General features: G+C 41.2%; 1 protein-coding gene across 1 annotated transcript; it reads left to right on the plus strand.

Annotated features, from left to right (window-relative positions):
- The first annotated feature begins 11,281 nt into the window (after positions 1 to 11,281).
- Positions 11,282 to 14,823, plus strand: NLRP10 (NLR family pyrin domain containing 10). The gene is made up of 2 exons (XM_077769174.1): positions 11,282 to 11,564; positions 13,181 to 14,823. Exons 1-2 carry the CDS (start codon positions 11,282 to 11,284, stop codon positions 14,821 to 14,823), a joined length of 1,926 nt encoding a protein of 641 aa, XP_077625300.1.
- Positions 14,824 to 22,785: the final 7,962 nt, after the last annotated feature.

A 22,785-nucleotide genomic window follows, 5' to 3' on the forward strand; every position in this document is an offset into this window, starting at 1 on the left:
CATCCTCACCAACATCTGTCACTTCCTGAGTTGTTAATGTTAGCCATTCTGACAGGTGTGAGGTGGTATTCATTGTGGTTTGATTTGTATTTCCCTGATGATGAGTGGTGTTGAACATTTTTTTATGTGTCTGTTAGCCATCTGGATGTCTTCTTTGGAAAAGTGTTCATGTCTCACCCATTCCTTCACTGGATTATTTGTTTTTCTTTTGGTGTTGAGTTTGATAACTTTTTTTTTTTAAGTTCATCTATTTTTGAAAGAAAGAGAGAGTGTGCAAGCAGGAGAGGGGCAGAGAAAGGGGACAGAGGATCCAAAGTGGGCTGAGTTGTCAGCACAGAGCCCAATGTGGGGCTGGAATTCATGAACCTTGAGATCATGACCTGAGCTGAAGTCAGAAGCTTAACTTAACTGACTGAGCCGCCCTGGTTCCCTGAGCTTGATAAGTTCTTTATAGATTTTGGATACTAACCCTTTATCTGATATGTCATTTGCAAATATCTTCTCTGATTCCATTGGTTGGCTTTTACTTTTGTTGATCATTTCCTTCATTGTGCAGATGTTTTGTATCTTGATGAAGTCCCAATAGTCCATTTTTGCTTTTGCTTCTCTTGTCTCTGGAGACATGTCTAAAAGAAGTTGCTGCAGCTGAGGTCAAAAAGGTTGCTGCCTATTTTTTCCCCTAGGATTTTGATGGCTTCCTGTCCTACCTTTAGGTCTTTCATCCATTTTGATTTTATTTTTGTGTATGGTGTAAGAAAGTGGTTCAGGTTCATTCTTCTGCTTGTCATTGTCCAATTTTCCCAACATCATTTGCTGAAAAGACTTTTTTTTTTCCCATTGCATATTCTTTCCTGCTTTATCAAAGATTAGTTGGCCATACATTTGTGGGTCCATTTCTGGGTTCTCTATTCTGTTCCTTTGATCTATGTGTTTTTGTGCCAACACCATACTGTCTTGATGATTCAAGCTTTATAATACAGCTTGAAAACTGGAATTGTGATGCCTCCAGCTTTGGTTTTCTTTTTCAGGATTGCTTTAGCTATTTGGGGTCCTTTCTGGTTCCATACAAATTTTAGAATTGTTTGTTTCAGCTCTGTGAAGAATTCTGGTGTTATTTTGATAGGAATTGCATTGAATGTGTAGATTTCTTTGGGTAGTATTGATATTTTAACAGTATTTGTTCTTCTGATCCATAAGCATGGCATATTTTGCATTTCTTTGTGTCTTCTTCAATTTCTTTCATAAGAGTTCTTTAGTTTTCAGAGCACAGATCTTTTACCTCTTTGGTTAGGTTTATTCCTATGTAACTTATGGTTTGTGGTGCATTGTAAATGGGGTTGATTCTTTGCTTTCTCTTCCTACTGCTTCATTATTGGTGTATAGAAATGAAACCAATTTTTGTACATTGAGTTTTATATCCTGTGACTTTGCTGAATTCGTGTATCAGTTCTAGCAGGTTTTGGTGGAGCCCTTTGGGTTTTTCACATCATCTTCGAAGAGTGAGTTTGACTTCTTCCTTGCCAGTTTGGATGACTTTATTTCTTTTTGTTGTCTGGTTGCTGAGACTAGGACTTCCAACACTGTGTTGAACAACAGTGGTGAGAGTGGACATCCCTGTTGTGCTCCTCACCTTGGGGGAAAGCTCTCAGTTTTTCCCCATTGAGGATAATATTACCCATGGGTCTTTTCTGCCCTTCTTGCTTAAGCTATCCTTAGAGATTGGATCTGACCTGGCCAAGGAACCATGACCNTTCTTTGGGTAGTATTGATATTTTAACAGTATTTGTTCTTCTGATCCATAAGCATGGCATGTTTTGCATTTCTTTGTGTCTTCTTCAATTTCTTTCATAAGAGTTCTTTAGTTTTCAGAGCACAGATCTTTTACCTCTTTGGTTAGGTTTATTCCTATGTAACTTATGGTTTGTGGTGCATTGTAAATGGGGTTGATTCTTTGCTTTCTCTTCCTACTGCTTCATTATTGGTGTATAGAAATGAAACCAATTTTTGTACATTGAGTTTTATATCCTGTGACTTTGCTGAATTCGTGTATCAGTTCTAGCAGGTTTTGGTGGAGCCCTTTGGGTTTTTCACATCATCTTCGAAGAGTGAGTTTGACTTCTTCCTTGCCAGTTTGGATGACTTTATTTCTTTTTGTTGTCTGGTTGCTGAGACTAGGACTTCCAACACTGTGTTGAACAACAGTGGTGAGAGTGGACATCCCTGTTGTGTTCCTCACCATGGGGGAAAGCTCTCAGTTTTTCCCCATTGAGGATAATATTACCCATGGGTCTTTTCTGCCCTTCTTGCTTAAGCTATCCTTAGAGATTGGATCTGACCTGGCCAAGGAACCATGACCATACGGCTTTTGCTTATAACTTCAAGAAAGGTGGCTCCAGATCCTTCTGTGCATATCACAGGAGACATAAGTCTACCCTGCCTGGGCCGGTATTGTAGCCCAGAGCTGACCTTTGAGAGGTTCTCCCAGTGAAGGAGCCAAGAAGAATCACCTCCATTGGGCTAGATGTGCCTATCTTCTCATTCCTGCAGTCTAGTGTGTTGCTTTGAGACTGAGATGGTTCTTGGGGCACCTGGGTGGCTCATTTGGGTAAGCGTCCGACTTCAGCTCAGGTCATGATCTCACAGTTTGTGGATTCGAGCCCCACATCAGCCTCTGACAGCTAGCTCAGAGCCTGGAGCCTGTTTCAGATTCTGTGTCTCCCTCTCTCTCTGACCCTCCCCGGATCACGCTGTCTCTCTCAGAAATAAATAAAAAACATTTTTAAAAAATTTTAAAAAGAGAGTGAGGTGGATCTTTTCAGGTGTCCGTGGACCACACTCATTAGCGGAGGTTCTTTTGACACTTGATGTCCTCCAGATGGAAGCAAGTTAGTGCTCTTTTTTTCTATCATAGGTGTACAGAACTGTAATAGTCATACTCTTTGGTTCATGACACTTGGGTTCATTCATGAACTTCTTTTTTAGTTTCATTCATTCATTCATTCATTCATTCATTCACTCATCATTTTTTAAATAATGTAGTGAACCAGGACTTATTATCCAATCCAAAAACTAGAGCATTCATTCATTTTTTTAAATGATGAACAGAACCTATAACCCAAACCAAGGATTAGACCATTATTAACATTATCAGTATATGAATGAATATATTAGAATATGAGTTTATTAAAATGGAATTATATACAATAGAATTTATTACTATGAAAATTAGAATATTATAATAGATAATATTATTATGAGTATTAGAATATTTTCATTCAGTGGTATGCTAGTAAATGTTTAACAACCAGCTCCCTGAAAAAAAGTGCTCCTAGTTTTGTTATCAGCCAATTTCCATAGAATAAATATTTCTATCATCGCTGATTTCAAGCTATTGGCTCTCGAAATTTAACAACTGGTTCTCAAAATTCTTGAAAATTTAACAACTGGTTCTCAAAATTCTTGAAAATTTAACAACCGGCTTTCAAGAGCCAGTATGGGTTGGCTTCAGCACTGCTGCTGTACATATACCCATTACTCGTCTCCAGTATCTCATTGCCTTCCCGCCCCACCCTGATAAGTGACCACTCACCTGAATTTGTGTGTAACATCATTTGCTTAAAAATTATGGTTTGTTTCAAATATATATGGTTGACTAAGTAATATATTCTTTAATTCTTCTAGTTTTTGAACTCTATAAATATAGCTATACCAGATTTCCCTTGATAGGTGTATTCTTACATATCTTTTTTCCATTCCTTTGCTTTCAAAAATTCCATATCTTTATGTTTTAGGAGGATCTCTCATAAATAGCATATACCTAAATATTTAAAAAATCCAGTTGACCACATTTGAATTCTTTGGATTCACAAGGTTAGCCTATTAACATTTTCTGTGTTGACATATTTGGGTTAATTTTATTTTATTTTTAAGATTTTTTTAATGTTTATTTTTGAGGGGAGGGAAGAGAGAGGGAGACACAGAATCTGAAGTAGGCTTCAGGCTCTGAGCTGTCTGCATTCAGCCTGATGTGGGGCTCGAACTCATGAACCATGAGATCATGACCTGAGCCAAAGTTGGGCACTTAACCGACTGAGCCCACTCAGGCACCCTCTAACATTTNTATATGGTTGACTAAGTAATATATTCTTTAATTCTTCTAGTTTTTGAACTCTATAAATATACCTATCCCTTGATAGGTGTATTCTTACGTATCTTTTTTCCATTCCTTTGCTTTCAAAAATTCCATATCTTTATGTTTTAGGAGGATCTCTCATAAATAGCATATACCTAAATATTTAAAAAATCCAGTTGACCACATTTGAATTCTTTGGATTCACAAGGTTAGCCTATTAACATTTTCTGTGTTGACATATTTGGGTTAATTTTATTTTATTTTTAAGATTTTTTTAATGTTTATTTTTGAGGGGAGGGAAGAGAGAGGGAGACACAGAATCTGAAGTAGGCTTCAGGCTCTGAGCTGTCTGCATTCAGCCTGATGTGGGGCTCGAACTCATGAACCATGAGATCATGACCTGAGCCAAAGTTGGGCACTTAACCGACTGAGCCCACTCAGGCACCCTCTAACATTTTATTGTTTTATTTTTATTTGTTACACTTTCCATATTCTTTTTTCACTTATATTTGGCTTTATAATGGGGTTATTTGTCTGATTGTGTGTCTTAAAGTTCTCCTGCTAGTTAGGAAACACATATTCTAATGTTAGCATTTTAATTATTGCTTTTGATTCTGCCATACATTTTCTTATTTGTTAATTATTTATCAAGAGAAGTGATTTCTTAGTATACAATATTCATTTTTCATAGTTGAGGAATACAGGTCAGTGACACACTTCCATGGAACTCAATCCAAATAAATCCTTTATATTCCAATATCATTTCAACCTTCCTCATCTCAAAATCTTTCATGGAATCAAAATTTCTGTAGAAATTCATGTATACTTATTTTCATGGCTCAGGCACAGCAAACTTAAGAAAGAGTGGATCCCCAAAGGGATACAATGAATGCTCCAAAAGTATGGAATTTTGGTCAAGAGGCTTGACCAGAAGGCTATACATCTGAAGATTTGTTAAAGCACTAGAACCCATGATAGATACTCTCCTCAACATCAACTCCCTTCCTGACTGATGGAGAGGTGGTGCTCCAGCAACACACAGGTGCCGAAGTTACCATGCATTTTAACTCATTTGTTTTGAGTTTAAATAGCTCCACCAATGATAACAAGGATTTTGAAATGTTCTAGCTCTGATATTTCCCATTCTGATTTATGCATGTACTTTGCCAGCCTGCCTGTTTTTCTGGCTGCCATCTGCTAGCAGTTGCCAAGTCGCTGGGAACAATGCAGTTCTCCTTCTCCTCCAAGGCCATGTGGGAGTACTCTTGAGAAAAGACAGCTTCTCATAGCAGGGATGGATACTTCCAAATGGCCATGTGGATTCCTGTCTCAAGAGGACCTTTAAACTTACCAACCCTATATACTAACTTTGTTAGAACTGACCAAGGTATAAAGAAGAGTATGGTGACCGCCGTAGAGGCCAAAGGCACCTTTTCAAAATGGCCTTTGCATGCAAGGGATGTTCTGGAGTTGGAGCCCCTGCCTCTATTAGGCAGAAAGAGGCCTGGAAGCAAGGGGGTGAGGATGTATATCAACTTTGCCTTGGCATTTGCCTCCATGGATGAGGAAAGTTTATAATACAGGCAGGGAAGTCTGGTAGCTTCACTCAGAGACTCCAATCCCTCCACACATATTTCTAGTTATTCTTGTTTCTTAAGAGTTTGTTGTTAAGAAAAAGTCTCTTTACAGAAAAAGTGTATAAGTGTGTGTGTGAGAGAGAGCTCTAGAGAGCTCTAGAAACCCATATACATTAGCCAGCTTCATCTCTCTGTCTCTCTGACTTTCTGTTTTCTCTGTCCACTTATTTCTCTCTTCTGTCTTTTGTATCTCTTTTCTGACTGTTTCCACCCTTGGCCTCTGTCTCTTTTGTCTCCACCCCTTCCCTTTTGGAATTCAATTGCTTCAATTTCCGTTCTGCCCACAGTCAAGCCAAAGTTGCCTCATTTCATATCCTGTCTCCACCCCTTAATGAAAACCAGTCTTTTTTCTATTCCTTCAGGTGTGACTCTTAATTCCTGATCCATCATCTCCATACTTGGATCTTTCTAGGGAAGGCCGATCTGAGAGTCTTCTCAGTTAGTGACCTCAGTTAGTGAACTCAGTTTTCTGTGTCACGTGATCTGTGTGGCTACGTTTCATTCCATTTTCCCATTTTATCTCTTGGGTTTGGTTCTTTGCTGTCTTGTTTCTGTCTCTAACCTCAGCTTGGTTAAGGAGAGCCTCAGCTCTCTGGGAGAGACCGATTCCCATTCCTGTCTGTTCTGGACTCTGGCAGAACTCACTGAGCACTGGGCATGAGAGGTCTTGGGGAGGGAGGGGGAAGCTGCAAGAGAGGCCCCACGATGCTCCCTTATGGCTTCTCCGCTCTTCACCAGCCCTCCCACCCTTAGGAGATGCTCTTATTCATCCTTCAAAGAGAATTCAGGGACCACCAGACATGAGTACCCTCACCTGATCGTAAAACCCACAGACTTGCTTTGCTCTGCCAAATGACCCCGTCACTTTCCTCAAGCATGGATGGAGGATGTTTCCTCCATCCTCCTGTCAAAGGCCAATCTTTTGCCTTTGCTTTGAATCCTGCTTCAATCCACAGCTCAATACTGTCCTCTGGTACTTCTCTCTCTTGCCTGCATTTCTAACCTGATTCCTATGTCAGATGATTTTTGTCAGCATTTAAATCCTTCCCACCCTCTCTCATATTAAAACAAACAAGACTTTCTTTTGGCCCCACATTCCGTACATCTTTTCAGGACCTCTCATTCCTTTTGTTGCCAAGCTTGTCTATATACAGTAACTTTTCTTTCTTTCTTTCTTTCTTTCTTTCTTTCTTTCTTTCTTTCTTTCTTTCTTTCTTTCTTTTCTACTGAGGTTTAGTTGACGTACATCATTATATTTATTTCAGGTGTACAACATTATGATTCAATATATGTTTATATTGTGAAATGAACACCACAATAAATCTAGCTAATATCTATCATTATACATAGCTCCAGAATTTTTTTGTGTGATGAGAACTTTCAAGATTGACTCTTACTAACTTCCAAATATGCAATACAGTATTACTATCTTTACTTCTACCTCCTATTCTTATTTTTCTAATTTTTATTTTATCAAATACATGCTCATAGTTTAAAAGGTCAGTTAACATTAAAAAGTTTAGGCTCCAAATCCAGTACTTTCCTGGCCCACTTCTCCACCCCCCTACTCCACTATCTCTCTTTCCTGAGGCAGCTGCTCATATATTCAAATTGTTTCTTCTTGCATCTCTGCACTTTTAAGTAAAAATGTCTACTGCTGCCTTTTGGCTCATCAGTTTTATGAATTATCTCTTGACTTCCTATGCCAGAACATTCTACCACTGTTCTTTCAATATGGTTATATTATACATTTTAGTTAGATCAATATTCAGTGGTTCCATTATTATTTCTATGCAAACATTATTTACACCCGAGTGCTGTAGTTTACTATTATGTAAAATTCTTTCTTATTTTTTGTTCTTCCTAGAGCTAGTAATTTCTTTATTTTATTTATTTGTTTTGTTTTCTTGGCACTGAATGTTAGTTTCTCCATACCTTCTAGTAGCCTCTCAGTAGGGTCTTCTAGAGGACCCAAAAGCATCTGTTACTCTGTCAGTTCTTTTCTTTCCTTGGAGATGGTCTGAGAGCCCTATTCTCCTTAGTCAGGGCTTCTGTCCTGGCCCCATTGTAGGCCCTCTGACCAGCTGCCCTGGGAGGTGGGGGTGGGGGGTCGGGAGGGCTTTGTTTTCCTCCTTGTTTGGATTCCTGTTTCATGGAGCTTCTGTCTTTCTCCCTTTTCACTTTGGTGGAACATATCCTCCAGTGGGTTTAACAATGTGAAGAAATAGTGCAATGCATGGCTGAGGACGTGGTGGTGACAGTTCCTCAATTCCTTCACCTCTCAAGTCAGACTGCCCCATCCTGGCCCTGTGTCAAGTTGTAAGAGAGCACTGGGGTTTCGGAGAGGGAGAGGAAAAGCTGCTGGACACTTTTTTTTTTCTTGGTGACAGAATAGGTCATCCCCTTGGCCGTTTGCTTGTTTCTCAATTTATTATGTGGAGGAAGGAGATCAGGTTTTCCTCTGATGAGCAGTGTTCATCTACTGACCATCAGATGGAATGTGTGGGTGTTTCTGCTGTTCTGAGGCCTGGAGGTGCTTCATCACTTCCAGCCTCATATGGACCCAGGCCTGTTAGGTATTAAAAGGGAGGTGCTGGGATTGTCCCACCTGCCCCCCTTTTTAAAATGTTTTTTTATTATTTCTGAGAGAGTAAGAGAGAGACAGCATAAGCAGGGGAGCGTCAGAGAGAGAGGGAGATACAGAATCTAAAACAGGTTCCAGGCTCTGAGCTGTCAACAGACAGTCCAACGCCGGTGCTCGAACCCACACACCATGAGATCATGATCTGAGCCGAACTTGGACGCTTAACCAACTGAGCCACCCAGATGCCCCCACATGTCCTTTTAATCCCAGCACCACGAAGCAGAAGTGAACTAGTGAGTTTGGGCTACATGGACCCAGGCTTGGCTGGGGTCTGACTAGAAAAGATCTGTTTCTGCTCAGTGCCCAGGACCTGGCTTCTTGGGCTCCTGCATAAGGGAGGTGAGTCATCCCTGCCTCACCTCCTGCTCTTTGAGTCCAAATGGCCTGAAGCCTAGATTGCACATCTCCTTGGCACCCTCTAGTGCTGTCTTTTCTTGCTCTCTCCTGAATTAGCTCTGCCAATAACAGAGGTTTTCAGGGGAGTCTGAGAGTTTATTGTAAATCGCTCCTGTGTGAATAGGCTTGCTTTTCCAAACTACCTCAAGACTTTCGCCCAAAGTCCCTTGTATCCTAATATATTCTGAAATTTTTTTTCTCTTTTTGGTGCATAATTAAAATGCTGGTATTTGAATCTCAGTGGCTTTCTCCATTCCCAAATACCTTTTTGTAGCTCTTAGACATTTTGCTACTGAGATGGATTTCCCATTGGTTATAGATCAAAGGGGTAGTTCTGGACTCTGAAATCTTCTGCTAATTGTTGCTTCTTTTCTTCTGAAGACTGCCACCCTGTCAACATATTAGTTCTATATTTTAGACAAAATTCAAGATCCTGTTCTCTCTAGTGGGGGATAGCAGTTAGTCTAATGATACAGTCTCTGCATCTGTCCTCTATGGCTTGTCTTTTCATCTCTTTCTGTCCCTAATTACCCAGGTCACAAACCATGATTTAAATCTTGCCTCTATGCCCACTGGTCCAGCTCTGGAAAATTCTGGAAAACCACTTTTCTCTCAAATTTCTTATCTGGAGTGATCCCAAAGATAGTTTCTGCGATGATCAAGAGAGATAATACTTAGAAATCATGGAGCACAAATAATCCAGTGAAGAAATGGGCAGAAGGCATGAATAGACACTTTTCCAAAGAAGACATCCAGATGGCCAACAGACACATGAAATGATGCTCAACATCACTCATCATCAGGGAAATACAAATCAAAACCACACTGGGCCACCTGCGTGGCTCAGTCGGTTAAGCATCTGACTCTGGCTCAAGTCATGATCTCACAGTTTGTGAGTTCGAGCTCTGCGTCAGATTCTGTGCTGATAGCTCAGAGCCTGGAGCCTGCTTTGGATTCTATCTCCGTCTCTCTGCCCCTTCCCCATTCGTGTTCTCTCTCTCTCTTTCAAATAAAGATAAAAATACCACATTGAGATATCACCTCACATGGGTCAGAGTGACTAAAATTAACAACTCAGGAAACAATAGATGTTGAAGAGGATATGAGAAACAGGAACCCTCTTGTAGTATTGATGGGAATGCAAACTGGTGCAGCCACTCTGGAAAACAGTGTGGAAGTGCCTCAAAAAAATTAAAAATAGAACTACCCTACAACCCAGTAATAGCACTACTAGGAATCTATCCAAAGGATACAGGAGTGCTGATTCATAGGGGCACATGTACCCCAATGTTTATAGCAATATTTTCAACAACAGCCAGATTATTGAAAGAATCCAATGCCCATCAACTAATGAATGGATAAAGAAGATGTGGTTTATATACAATGGAATACTACTTGGCAATGAGGAAAAAAGAAATCTTGCCATTTGCAACAATGTGGGTAGAACTGGATGGCACTATGCTAAGTGAAATAAGTCAGTCAGAGAAAAACAGATATCTTATGTTTTTACTCATATGTAGAACTTGAGAAACTTAATGGAGGACTATGGCGAAGGGAAGGGGAAAAGATAGTTTCAAACAGATAGGGAGGCAAACCATAAGAGACTCTTGAATATGAAGAATGCACTAAGGGTTGATTGAGGTGGGGTAGGAGGAAGGGGGTAATGGATGATGGGCATTGAGGAGGACATTTGTTGGGATGAACACTGGGTGTTGTATGTAAGCAATGAATCACAGGAATCTATCCTCAAAACCAAGAGCACACTGTATACACTGTATGTTAGCTAACTTGACAATAAGTTAAAAAAAAAAAAAGAAACCATGGGGCACAAAGTGGGCCCTCAAAGTGACTGTTTCTTTCATTATTTGAACTTATCTCCTTATCTGAATTAAAAAAATTCCAGCTTTGAAATCCTGTGAGTGCTTCAGTCCATGAGGCTGATTGTGAAGCCAATGGGCTGACAATATAGAGTTTCTACCCTCTTGCCAGGACTCCTCAGCCATCCTAGCCAATATGTTCCAACTCTGTGTAGGTTTACAATGTCAGGGAGGGCTCACTTTGAAAACTTTGAGAAGTATATCGTTTTAACCCAACCTTCAAGCAGGTATTTAGGGTCTGACGGTGTGTGTGAGAGGGAGCACGGGGAGAGGAGACAGATGGAGAGATAGAAAGAACCTATACACCCACATCCCTTCCTTCCTATTTGCTGGCACAGACACACATCAGCTGACAAACAGGCACAGTGGGAATGAGCAGGAAAATTCCCTGCTGTCCCACCTACTTGCCTTTCTTGGAATTTTGCACACATCTCTCTCATCTCTCCTTGGCCTGGGCTCAACAGCTTGATAAGCACCCAGAAAGGAGAGTGGCTGAGGTACCTGCAGGCTGCTCTTCCCTCAGTGCCCACTTGTCTTTCCCTCTCTCTTGCTTCTCCAGGTCACCGGTCTCAACTCGACCCTTCACCTGAACACCATGGCCCTGGCCTGCAATCCCCGAGAGGCACTGCTCTGGACCCTGAGTGACCTTGAAGAGAAAAGCTTCAAGCTATTCAAGTTCCACTTACGGGACAGAAGCCTGCTTGAGGGGCAGCCGCAGCTGGCTCGGGGGGAGCTGGAGGGCCTGAGCCAGGTGGACCTGGCTTCTTTGCTGATTTCACTGTATGGTGCACAGGGGGCCGTGAAGGTGGTGTTCAGGGTCCTGAGGGTCATGAACCAGTTGGAACTAGCGGACCAGCTCAGCCACATCTGTCTGAATGGTGAGTGCAGGAGGGGATGACAGGAGGTCAGGGTACCCCCAGGACTCCCTACCCCCATGGCATTTCCAGAGACTCCCACAACCTATAATTTATACTGTCTCTCACTCTTGCCCTCTGTCCATGCCTAGGAGCACCAGTGCCCAGGATTCTGGTGGTCTCCAGCCCAAGGCTCTGACCACCTGAGTGGAGGGTGGGGACTTATTTACAGAAAGACTACGATTGTTTTGTAGCCATAATGCCCCACCTCCTATATCCAGTTGCAGTGCCACAGAAGAGAAGAGGAGAGGAGGGAGAAGGGCTTAGAGACTGGGGATGATGTTGATGAAGGGGTTTCTGCTAAGCAGCAGAAATGGCATCAGGTGGTGGGGCTCTGACCTTGCCTTAGCTGCTGTCCCAGCAGGCAGTGCAGGCTATTTCCCACATAAGACTGTCTGCTTCTGCGTCCCGCTCTCTTGAGTAACTGATGGATTGATGCCGTCCTAGAGTGTAGGGTGGGCATGGGGCCCAGAAGATCTCCTGTCCTTCCTTGTGGGGTGCCGGGGGTGCCTGTGCTCTGACCATAGGCCCCTTTCACAGCTGAGACCTCTTCTGACATATAGTTATGGCTTCTGCCCAGAAGTTGGTTTATCTTGAGCACCCAGTTTGATCATTACCAAGAACAGGTTCCTATTACTTCACTATCCTTCTGCTCCCCTTTCCTTGCTCCACTCCCTGTCCTTACCATCTCAATTAAAACATTTTTAAATCTTTTTTTAAAAAAGTTTATTTATTTTGAGATACAGAGAGCACAGGGTGATGCAGAGAGAGAGAGAGAGGGAGAGAACACCAAGCAGGCTCCGCACTGTCAGCACAGAGCCCCACACAGGGCTCAGCCCCACAAACCGTTAGATCATGACCTGAGCCAAAATCAAGAGTCAGGCGCTTAACCAATTGCGCTTCTCAGGCGGCCCTGTCTTCACCATTTGAAATGGGGATGTTTCATAGGAACCCTCAGACAGTCACACACACACAGACTTCTATACATATTCTTACAAACACCTACTTGCTGATGCACACTGACACACCTTTCTTACCCCAAAATACACAAGCTTTTGAAGTGCCTGAGTGGTTCAGTCAGTTGGTTAAGTGTCTGACTTTGACTCAGGTCATGATCTCACAGTTCGTGGGTTTGAGCCTCACATCAGGCTCTGTCCTGACAGCTCAGAGCCTGGAGCCTATTTCAGATTCTGTGTCTCCCTCTCTCTCTGCCCCTCCCCTGCTCTCTCTCTCTCTCTCTCAAAAATCAACATTAAAAAATACAAAAGCTTTCATAGGCATGCTCCCATGAGCATGTGTGAATACAGTTACTCATACCCCACAGATATCCACAAAGCACGCCTTTGCACACTCATACGGATGTACACACACTCATCAGGCGTGTAAATGTGTGCAGGCACACACACACATAGACATCTGTAGCAGTTGCTCCCCTTGTGGCTCGAAGTATTAACTTCTGGAAGATACAAGGAAGAGAGCATACAAACTAAAACTAGAGAGCAGAGTCTAGAGTGTGAACGGCCCTCTTTGTCCTTCTTTATCCCCATCTCATCTGCTAACACATCATGTGTCTGGTTCAGATTACAGAGAAATATACCGAGAGCATGTGCGCTGCCTGGAAGAGAGGCAAGAGGCGGGAACCTGCAGCAGCCACAACCAGCTGCTCCTGGTGGCCAAGCCCCGCCCAGAGAGCTCAGAATCATCTGCCTGCCCCAGCCCGGAGCAACAGCTGGACCCTGTCTCAGTAGGTGCTCTGTTTAATCCAGAAGAAAAGTCTTACCAAGCCCCGCCCACAGTAGTACTAGAGGGGTCTGCTGGCACTGGAAAAACAACACTGGCCAGAAAAATGGTGCTGGACTGGGCTACGGGCATCCTCTACCCAGGCCAGTTTGATTATGTCTTTTATGTCAGCTGCAGAGAGGTGGTCCTGTTGCAGGAGGGCACACTGGACCAGCTCCTCTTCTGGTGTTGTGGGGACAACCAAGCGCCTGTGGCGGAGATATCGAGGGAGCCAGAGCGGCTGCTGTTCATCCTGGACGGCTTTGATGAGCTGCAGAGGCCCTTTGCAAAGGACTTGAAGACGCCGAGTCCGGGCCTCATGCAGAAAAAGCTGCACTGTCTAATTAAGAGAGAGGTGCTTTCCACATCTTCGCTTCTTGTCACCACCCGGCCCCAGGGTTTGTTCAATCTGAGGCCATTGCTGAAACAGTCGCATCATGTTCACATCCTAGGCTTCTCTGAGGATGAGAGGAGGAGGTATTTCAGCTCCTATTTCACAGATGAGGAGCAAGCCAGAAAAGCCTTTGCCATTGTACGAGAGAACGAAGTTCTCTACAAATCATGTCAGATTCCAGGAATTTGCTGGGTGGTCTGCTCCTGGTTGAAGGGGCAGATGGAGAGGGGCAGAGAGATCTCAGAGACTCCCAGTAATAGCACCGACATCTTCATGGCCTATGTCTCCACCTTCCTGCCTCCCAGTGACAACGGAGGTGGCTCTGAGCTTACCCGGCACAGGGTCCTGAGGGGTCTGTGCTCCTTAGCAGCCGAGGGGATCCAGCACCAGAGGTTCATGTTTGAAGAAGCTGACCTCAGGAAGTACAATCTAGATGGGACCAGCCTTGGTGCTTTCTTGACCAGCATGGATTACCAAGAGGGATTTGACATCAAGAAGTTCTATATCTTCTGCCACATTAGCTTCCAAGAATTTTTTCATGCCATGTCCTACCTGGTGAAAGAGGACCAGAGTGAGCTGGGGAAAGAGTCCTGCAGAGAAGTGAACAGGCTTCTGAATGAAGAGGGGCAGGCAGGGAACGAGGAGATGACGCTCAGTGTGTGGTTTTTATTGGACATATTGAAAAAAGAGACATCGTCGAACTTTGAGCTAAAGTTCTCCCTGAAAATTTCTCCCTTGGTAAAGCAGGATCTGAAGCATTTTAAAGAACAAATGGAATCTATAAGGTGTAACAGGACCTGGGATTTGGAATTATCTTTGTATAAGTCTAAAATAAAGAATCTGGTAAAGGGCGTTCAGATGAGCAATGTATCGTTTAAGATGGAACATACAAATGAAAAGAAGTCCCATGGCAAGAAACCATTTTCTCTCAAAACCAGCTTGTGTAGTGGTAAGAAAGAAAAGCAAAAATGTCCTGTGGTGGGCAAAGATCATATAGCAAAGACTCAAAAGGAGGCTTCTAATGGAAAAGGTAGAGAGGCAGAGGAATGAGAGATGTGGAGGGTAGTGGTGGGGGAGAGGGACAGGAGGCTAGGGGGAGACAGAGTGTAAAAAGGAATGGAGAGATGAGAGATTACACTAATGGGTACTAGGAGTGGAAGGGCAGAAGAGCAAAGAGAAAAGAAAATTGGATAATAGGGGACCAGAAAGCTTGGAACATAGGATGTGGGGAAAGGCCGTGTAGAATGAGTTCCCATGAACAACCACATTTACCATCAATGGCTCAAAATCAGTTATTTAAAATTCCTTCCTCCTAGAGGCTGTTTATAACGTCCTATACTGTAGAGTTTCAGCAGCCCCTCTTATATGTCAATGTCAGTGACCAAACATGTGGTTTGACTCTTTGTATAAAATAAACTTCTAAATATAATAAACTATGGATTATGCTCATTCTATAAAATGGGATAATGTGAAGCATATCAATATCAACATTTAAAGGAAATACTGTGCTGTTTTATAATGGAATATCCCTTTGACTTTGTATTTGTGATCAATTGCTGCTTAAATAATAGCTTCCCATCTTTATAGAAACTTCTAGAATTTCCATGTTGGAAATAAGCCATATCTTGTTACAGACCTTTGGTCTTGGAAGGTCTATTGTGACTTGACTTAGCTCTGTACTAATACTTATCCTAAGCGGTACCATTACCTCCCTTTTCTTTTTGTAAAGACCAGTCAGTTCCAAGCGATAACTCATAATCTCTTTTTCTTCTTTGCCTCCTTCTGTATAAGAAAGAAGAATCAAAGGAATTCCAGATGTAGTTCCTGACTCATTTCTTAGATAAGGAAATTGAAGTTCAGTTAGGAGTCCTGTCCATTTCTGGGGTTCCTCGGAGAGATTTCTTAGTTCCCACACCTCAGTCAACAGTGTAGAGGTCCCTGAGGACCTGGTGCAGGTACTGTGAACCTACCCCCACCTCAGCTGTTGCTGCTGGTGCCAACGCAGCCGAGAATGCCAGTGCTGCCTTGGACCCTCAGTGGTCCACAGAAAGGTTACAGATACCCCTGGTTTTGCTTTTCACATATTTGTATTGCTGTCTTGACTCATCACAAATTGACTCCACATATACCAATTCCAGTAATCTGCTGGACATGCCCAGATGAATCCAAGAGAACCCAGCCTTGGATGGTCAACTTGGGACATCATAACACTAATTATTATTAATTCTTTTTCACACAGTGGCTCCATATTTGATAATTAAATACATAGCATATTGAACACATACACTGTATTTATATACAAAGTATGTGTAATAAACAGTGTGTGTATGCACGTACTTATTTAAAGAGTAATTTGTACTACATTCCTACAGAGGCTGGTTGGCATCCAGTGAGCAAGGCTGTGTTGTCCCCTAAGGAGCTTAGATGTTCACAGCAGACTGACTCTTGAATGTCATACAGAATTTGGGCACAATGAAACAGGTGCCTAGCCACACTGTCAGATTTTCATGGGGTCAAGGAGGCCTGTTTCAAAAAAACATGGACCTAATAATCAACTGAGGCTTAGATGTATTAGGATTCACATTCAATTCAAAGTAGCATAAGCAAAAATTAAATGACCCACTGTATTTATTTTTTAAAAATAACTGATTTCTAGTTTTAGGTATGTCAGGCTCTTTTTAAACAATGGCATCAAGATTTCACTCTCTCTCTTTTCTGTTGCTCTTTTTATAGTTGCCCCTTCTTCTTATTTCAGAGTGACTCTTATGTGTCAGAGAAAATGGCCATAAGAGCTATTTCTCTTATGGTCTGCTTAAACCATCCTTACAGTCAATGACCCTAAAGGAAGGGAATTGTCTTTACCAATAGGTCTAGCAGAGAAGTTAGGAGAGGCTTCTGACCTGACCCTAAGTATGTACTAAGCCTTGAACAACCACTGTGGTCTAGAGGATGAACTTCTCTGACTGGATAGCCCTAAGTCTCATGGCCTAGGCCACACCCCCATGGCTAAGTAAGAAAGGACCAGCACCTCCTGCAATGCATGGAATGGGAGAGTGGTTCCCCAAAAGAAGAGGTTCTGAACAGACAGAACAATATGTCACACAGACATTACACAAATACACGTGTGTCTGGTGGTCCGGGGTTCCCTGAGGGGGCTGTGTAAGAGGGGGATGCAATGAGACCCCTGTGCATAGAAGTCTGAAAGAATGGGTCCAGCTGGGCTTCAGGACTTGATGGTCAAAGGGAGAAGTGATTCCAAGTGCACAGAGAGGTTGGTCTTACCTGGTGATTATTTAGCCTCCCTCTGGGGAGTGGGAGGTGCCAACCATAGGAAAGAAAAGGCTGTGGTCAAAGGGAAGAGTTCTGTCTCCAGGGAACAGCCATGGGGATCCCTTCTGAAGGAGTGGGGTTTGGGAGTGGCAGGCGGAGGAAGGCAGTGAGACAAAATACAAGATGCCCAGTTACATTTTAATTTCAGATAAACTGTGTGTGTGTGTGTGTGTGTGTGTGTATTGTTCAATATATACACTAATGGGTACTATGAGTGGAAGGGCAGAAGAGCAAAGAGAAAGAAAATTGGATAATAGGGGATCAGAAAACTTGGAACATAGGATGTGGGGAAAGGTCGTGTAGAATGAGTTCCCATGAACAACCACATTTACCATCAATGTCTTTTTTCCATTGGATATTTTTTCCTTCTTTGTCAAAGATTAATTGGTCATACATTTGTGGGTCCAGTTCTGGGATTTCTATTCTATTCCATTGGTCTATGTGTCTGTTTTTGTGCCAATACCATACTGTCTTGATGATTACAGCTTTGTAGTAGAGGCTAAAGTCTGGGAATGTGATGCCTCCCACTTTGGTTTTCTTTTTCAACATTACTTCGACTATTCAGGATCTTTTGTGGTTCCATACAAATTTTAGGATAGTTTGTTCTGGCTGTTTGTCCATTTCTTCCAGGTTGTCAAGATTGTTGAGAAGAATGCCAGTGCCGTTATGATTGGGATTCTGATTTTGATCGGGATGTGTAGATTTATTTGGGTAGAATTTACATTTTAATAGTATTTGGTCTTCCAATCCATTAGCACGGAATGTTTTTCCATTTCTTTATGTCTTCTTCAATTTCTTTCATAAGTTTTTAATAGTTTTCAGCATACATATCTTTTACCTCTTTGGTTAGGTTTATTCCTAGGTTTTTAATGGTTCTTGTTGCAATTATAAATGGGATCAATTTCTTGCTTTCTATTGTTTTATTATTGGTGTAGAGAAATCCAACCAATTTCTGTACATTGATTTCATATCTTGCAACTTTGCTGAATTCATGTATGAGTTCTAGCAGCTTTTTGGTGGAGTCTTTCAGGTTTTACATGCAGAGTATTATGTCATCTGCGAAGAGTGAAAGTTTGACTTCTTTGCCAATTTGGATGCCTTTTATCTTATTTTGTTGTCTGATTGCTGAGGCTAGGACTTCCAGCACTATGTTAAACAACAGTGGTGAGAGTGGATACCCCTGTCCTATCCCTGATCTCAGGGGGAAAGCTCTCAGTTTTTACGACTGCGGATGATATTAGCTGTGGGCTTTTCATATATGGCTTTTATGATGTTAAGGGATATTCCTTCTATGCTGACTTTTTTGAGTGTTTTTATTAAGAAAGATGCTACATTTTGTCAAATACTTTTTCTGTATCAATTTACAGGATCATATGGTTCTTCTCCTTTCTTCTATTAATGTGATATATCACATTGATTGATTTGTGAATATTGAACCAGCCCTGCAGCTCAGGAATAAATCCCACTTGATAATGGTGAATAATTCTTTTAATATACTGTTGAATTCAATTTGCTAGTATCTTGTTGAGAATTTTGCATCCATGTTCATCAGGGATATTGGCCTGTAATTCTTTTTAGTGGGGCCTCTGTCTAGTTTGGGAATGAAGGTAATGCTGGCTTTATAGAGTGATTCCAGAAGCTTCCCTTCCATTTCTATTTTTTGGAACAGTTTGAGAACAATAGGTATTAATTCTGCTTTAAATGTATGGTAGAATTCCCCTGGGAAGCCATCTGGCCCAGGACTCTTATTTGTTGGGAAATTTTTGATAACTGATTCAATTTCTTCACTTGTTATGTGTCTGTTCAAATTTTTCATTTCTTTCTATTTGAGTTCTGGTAAGTGCATGGATGTCTAGGAATTTGTCCATTTCTTCCAGGTTGCCCAGATTGTTGGCATATAGTTTTTCATAGTTTCATTATTCTCTAATAATTGTTTGTATTTCTGTGGTGTTGGTTGTGATCTTTTTCATTTGTGATTTTTATCTATTTAGTTCTCTATTTTTTCTTTCTGAGAAATCTGGCTAGGAGGTTATTAATTTTGTTTATTCTTTCAAAAAACAAGCTCTTAGATTCATTGAGCTGATTTACTCTTTAGGGTTTAAAAAAGTTTTTTAAATGTTTATTTATTTTTGAGAAATAGAGACAGTATGATCAGGGGAGGGGCTCTGAGCTGTCAGCACAGAGCCCAACGTGGGGCCTGAACCCATGAACTGTGAGATCATGATCTGAGTTTAAGTCAGACGCTTAACTGACTAACTGTGCCACCCAGGCACCTGTTTTGGGTTTTTGTTTTTGTTTTTTGGATTTTTTTTGGACTCTATATTGTTTTTTTCTGTTCCGGTCTTTATTATTTCTCTGCTTCTGCTGGCTTTGGGGTTTCTTTGCTACTCTGCTTCTAGTTCCTTTACGTGTGAAGTTAGGTTTTGTATTTGGAATTTTTCTTGTTTCTTGAGATAGGCCTGGATTGCAATGCATTTGCCTCTTAGGACTGCCTTTGCTGCATCCCAAGTGTTTGGACTGCCATGTTTTCATTTTCATTTCCTTCCATTTATATAGATATTTTTAATTTCTTCTTTAATTGCCTGGTTGACCTATTCCTTCTTTAGTAGGATGTTCTTTAACCTCCATGCCTTTGGAGATTTGCCAAATTTTTTCTTGTGGTTGATTTCAAGTTTTATAGCATTGTGATCTGAAAATATGCATGGTATGATCTCAATTCTTTTATATTTTTTGAGGGCTGTTTTGTGACACAGTATGTGATCTATCTTGGGGAATGTTCCATGAGCACTCGAGAAGAATGTGTATTCTTCCACTTTAGGGTGAAAAGTCCTGATTATATCTGTCAAGTCCATCTGGTCCAGTGTATCATTCAAGGCCTTTGTTTCTTTAGTGATTTTCTGCCTAGATGATCTGTCCATTGCTGTAAGTGGAGTATTATAAAGTCACCTGCAATTACCGTATTCTTATCAGTAAGATTGCTTATGTTTGTGATAACTGATTTATATATTTGGGTGTTTCAAAGTTGGGGGCATAAACATTTACAATCGCTAGCTCTTCTGGATGGATAGACCCTATAATTATGATATAGTGCCCTTCTTCATCTCTTGTTACAGTCTTTAATTTAAAATCAAGTTTGTCTGATATAGAAATGGCTACTCCAGCTTTCTTTGACTTCCAGTAGCATGAAAGATGGTTCTCCATCACCTCACTTTCAATCTGAAGGTGTCCTCGGGTCTAAAATGACTTTTCTGGGGTGCCTGTGTGGCTCAGTCAGTTGAGTATCCATCTGTGGCTTAGGTCATGATCTTGCAGTTCATGAGTTCCAGTCCTGCATTGGGCTCTGTACTGACAGCTTGGAGCCTAGAACGTGATTCAGATCCTGTGTCTCCCTGTCTCTGCCCCTCCCTTGCTTGTGCTCTCTCTCAAAAATAAATAAACATTAAAAATTTTTTAAAATAAAAATAAAATGAGTCTTTTGTAGACAGCATATAGATAGATCTCTCTCTCTCTCTCTCTCTCTCTAATCCATTCTGATACGCTATGTCTTTTGATGGGGGCATTTAGTCCATTTACATTAAGAGTTATTTTTAAAAGATATGAGTTTAGTGTAATTGTGTTATCTTTAGGTTTCATGTTTTAGGTGATGTCTTCGGTCTTTTGTAGTCTTTGCAGCAATCCACTCACAGAGTCCCCTTAAGATGTCTTGCAGGGCTGGTTGCCCTGCAACCATATGCAGCCATGGATGTCATGAACTTCTTCAGTTTTTGTTGTTCTGGGAAAGCCTTTATCTCTCCTTGTATTCTGAATGACAAATTTGCTGGATAAAAGATTCTTGGCTGTATATTGTTTTCTGTATTTAAGAGTCTCTTATGGTTTGCCTCCCTCTTTGTTTTTATCTTATTTTTCCTTCCCTTCCCCTATATTCATCAGTTGAGTTTCTCAAATTCCACATATGAGTCAAATCATATGATATCTGTCTTTCTCTGACTTATTTCACTTAACATAATACCTTCCAGTTCCATCTACATTGTTGCAAATGGCAAGATTTCATTCTTTTCATTGCCTAGTAGAACTCTATTTTATATATATACCACATCTTCTTAATCTGTTCATCAGTTGATGGACATTTGGGTTCTTCCATAATTTATCTATTGTTGACAGTGCTGCTATAAACATTGAGGTGCATGTACCTCTTTGAACCAGCACTTTTGTATCCTTTGGATAAATATCTACTAATACAATTGATGGTTTGTAGTGTAGTTCTATTTTTAATTTTTTGAGGAACCTCCATACTGTTTTCCAGAGTGGCCTTTTGCACTCACTGCTGGTAGGAATGCAAACTGGTGCCACCCATTGGATTTTCTTTACCATGGAGAAGGTGACTGGGCATCCATATTGTGTTCTTAGCAATGCCTTCTACAGTCAGACTCAGTCTGCTGAGTGATGGTTAATCTTAAGAAGGTGCCTTCATTAGTAGGATGTGTAGTTATTTACCCCTTGACTTCTTTTATAATCTTTTCCCCTTCACTCCTAGACCTGGGAACTAGACCACAAAATGTATGAAGTCCTTGAAGTAATTCAGTTATGGACTTCCCTTGCCCTGTTTCTAGTTATTCTCCATCCTTCCTTCATCAAGATTTGAAATCTTGTCTTCTTAACCCACAACATCCATGTCCTTCAGGACAATCAATTCATCCTCTGAAATATTTCTTGTTTTACTCACCCATTCTATCCTATTTATACTTCCTTCTAGTCTGTCCTGCAAAACAAAACACACGCTCACGTGCACACACACACACACCCCAACCACCCCCAACAATAACAACAACAACAACAACAACAATCTAATGAAATTGATTGGATTTCTTGGTATTCATGCAATATTTATAAGGAGACAGTGTGTCTTTGCATATGTATAGGAGCATTTGAGTGTTGGCTCACCATCACTCATTGGCCTTCTTCCTCTACCAACAATACCTTTATTTCTCCTGGGGAATTTTTTCATTAAACTTTTTCAGGTGTGCACAATTGGAATAGATGCTATCCTCAGCTATGGGGTGGATATAAAGTGTGTATATATGGGGGCTATTTAAAGTGTGTATTTGGCATAGTTTTCCATCCTTATTGGTCACATTGTCTGGTTCATGGTTTCTCACGTAATCTTACTACAGTCAATGATATGGGAGGGGTCCTTGGATTGGTTTTTGTGAATGAAAACCTTTTCCCCACAGAATAACTGGTATGTTTCCCATGGGAAACAGAGAAGATGTATCTCTCAGTGTTGGCAACCTTTTGGTCTCTCAGAGGGGAGAGCTTCCTTGAGAATGGAATCTACTCTAGGAAAGCAGAGATAAGAAATAGAGAAAGGGAACCCAGATCCTGTTCGCCTCATCGGAGTTTAGGATAAAGCCAAGCCTGAAGGTTCATTCATCTCTACATTTTGCTGGGACTGAGCCAATAGTCTCATTGATTGTTCAAGTCAGTGTAGGCTGAACTCTGAGTCCCTTGTTTCTTATACATACCTTGTGAAATTAATAACAGTATATTAATTCCAGCAGAAAAGTAATAGAGCCAGAGAAGTTACATATATATGACTGAGCATATATTTGCTCAGTCATACAGCTAGTCCAGATGTTTTCTCTTCAAGTTAAAAATACCAACTATAAAATCACCTGAATGACT

This window comes from Crocuta crocuta, unplaced genomic scaffold, assembly GCF_008692635.1.
Source record: "Crocuta crocuta isolate KB4526 unplaced genomic scaffold, BGI_CrCroc_1.0 scaffold255, whole genome shotgun sequence".
Classification (NCBI taxonomy): domain Eukaryota; kingdom Metazoa; phylum Chordata; class Mammalia; order Carnivora; family Hyaenidae; genus Crocuta; species Crocuta crocuta.

What these genes read in the sequence shown, in the direction of transcription:
- NLRP10 (XM_077769174.1), top strand. Translation starts at nt 11,282, where the DNA reads ATGGCCCTGGCCTGCAATCCCCGAGAGGCACTGCTCTGGACCCTGAGT. An exon ending in CAGCCACATCTGTCTGAATG is followed by an intron (nt 11,565 to 13,180) that starts GTGAGTGCAGGA and finishes TGTCTGGTTCAG; the next exon opens with ATTACAGAGAAATATACCGA.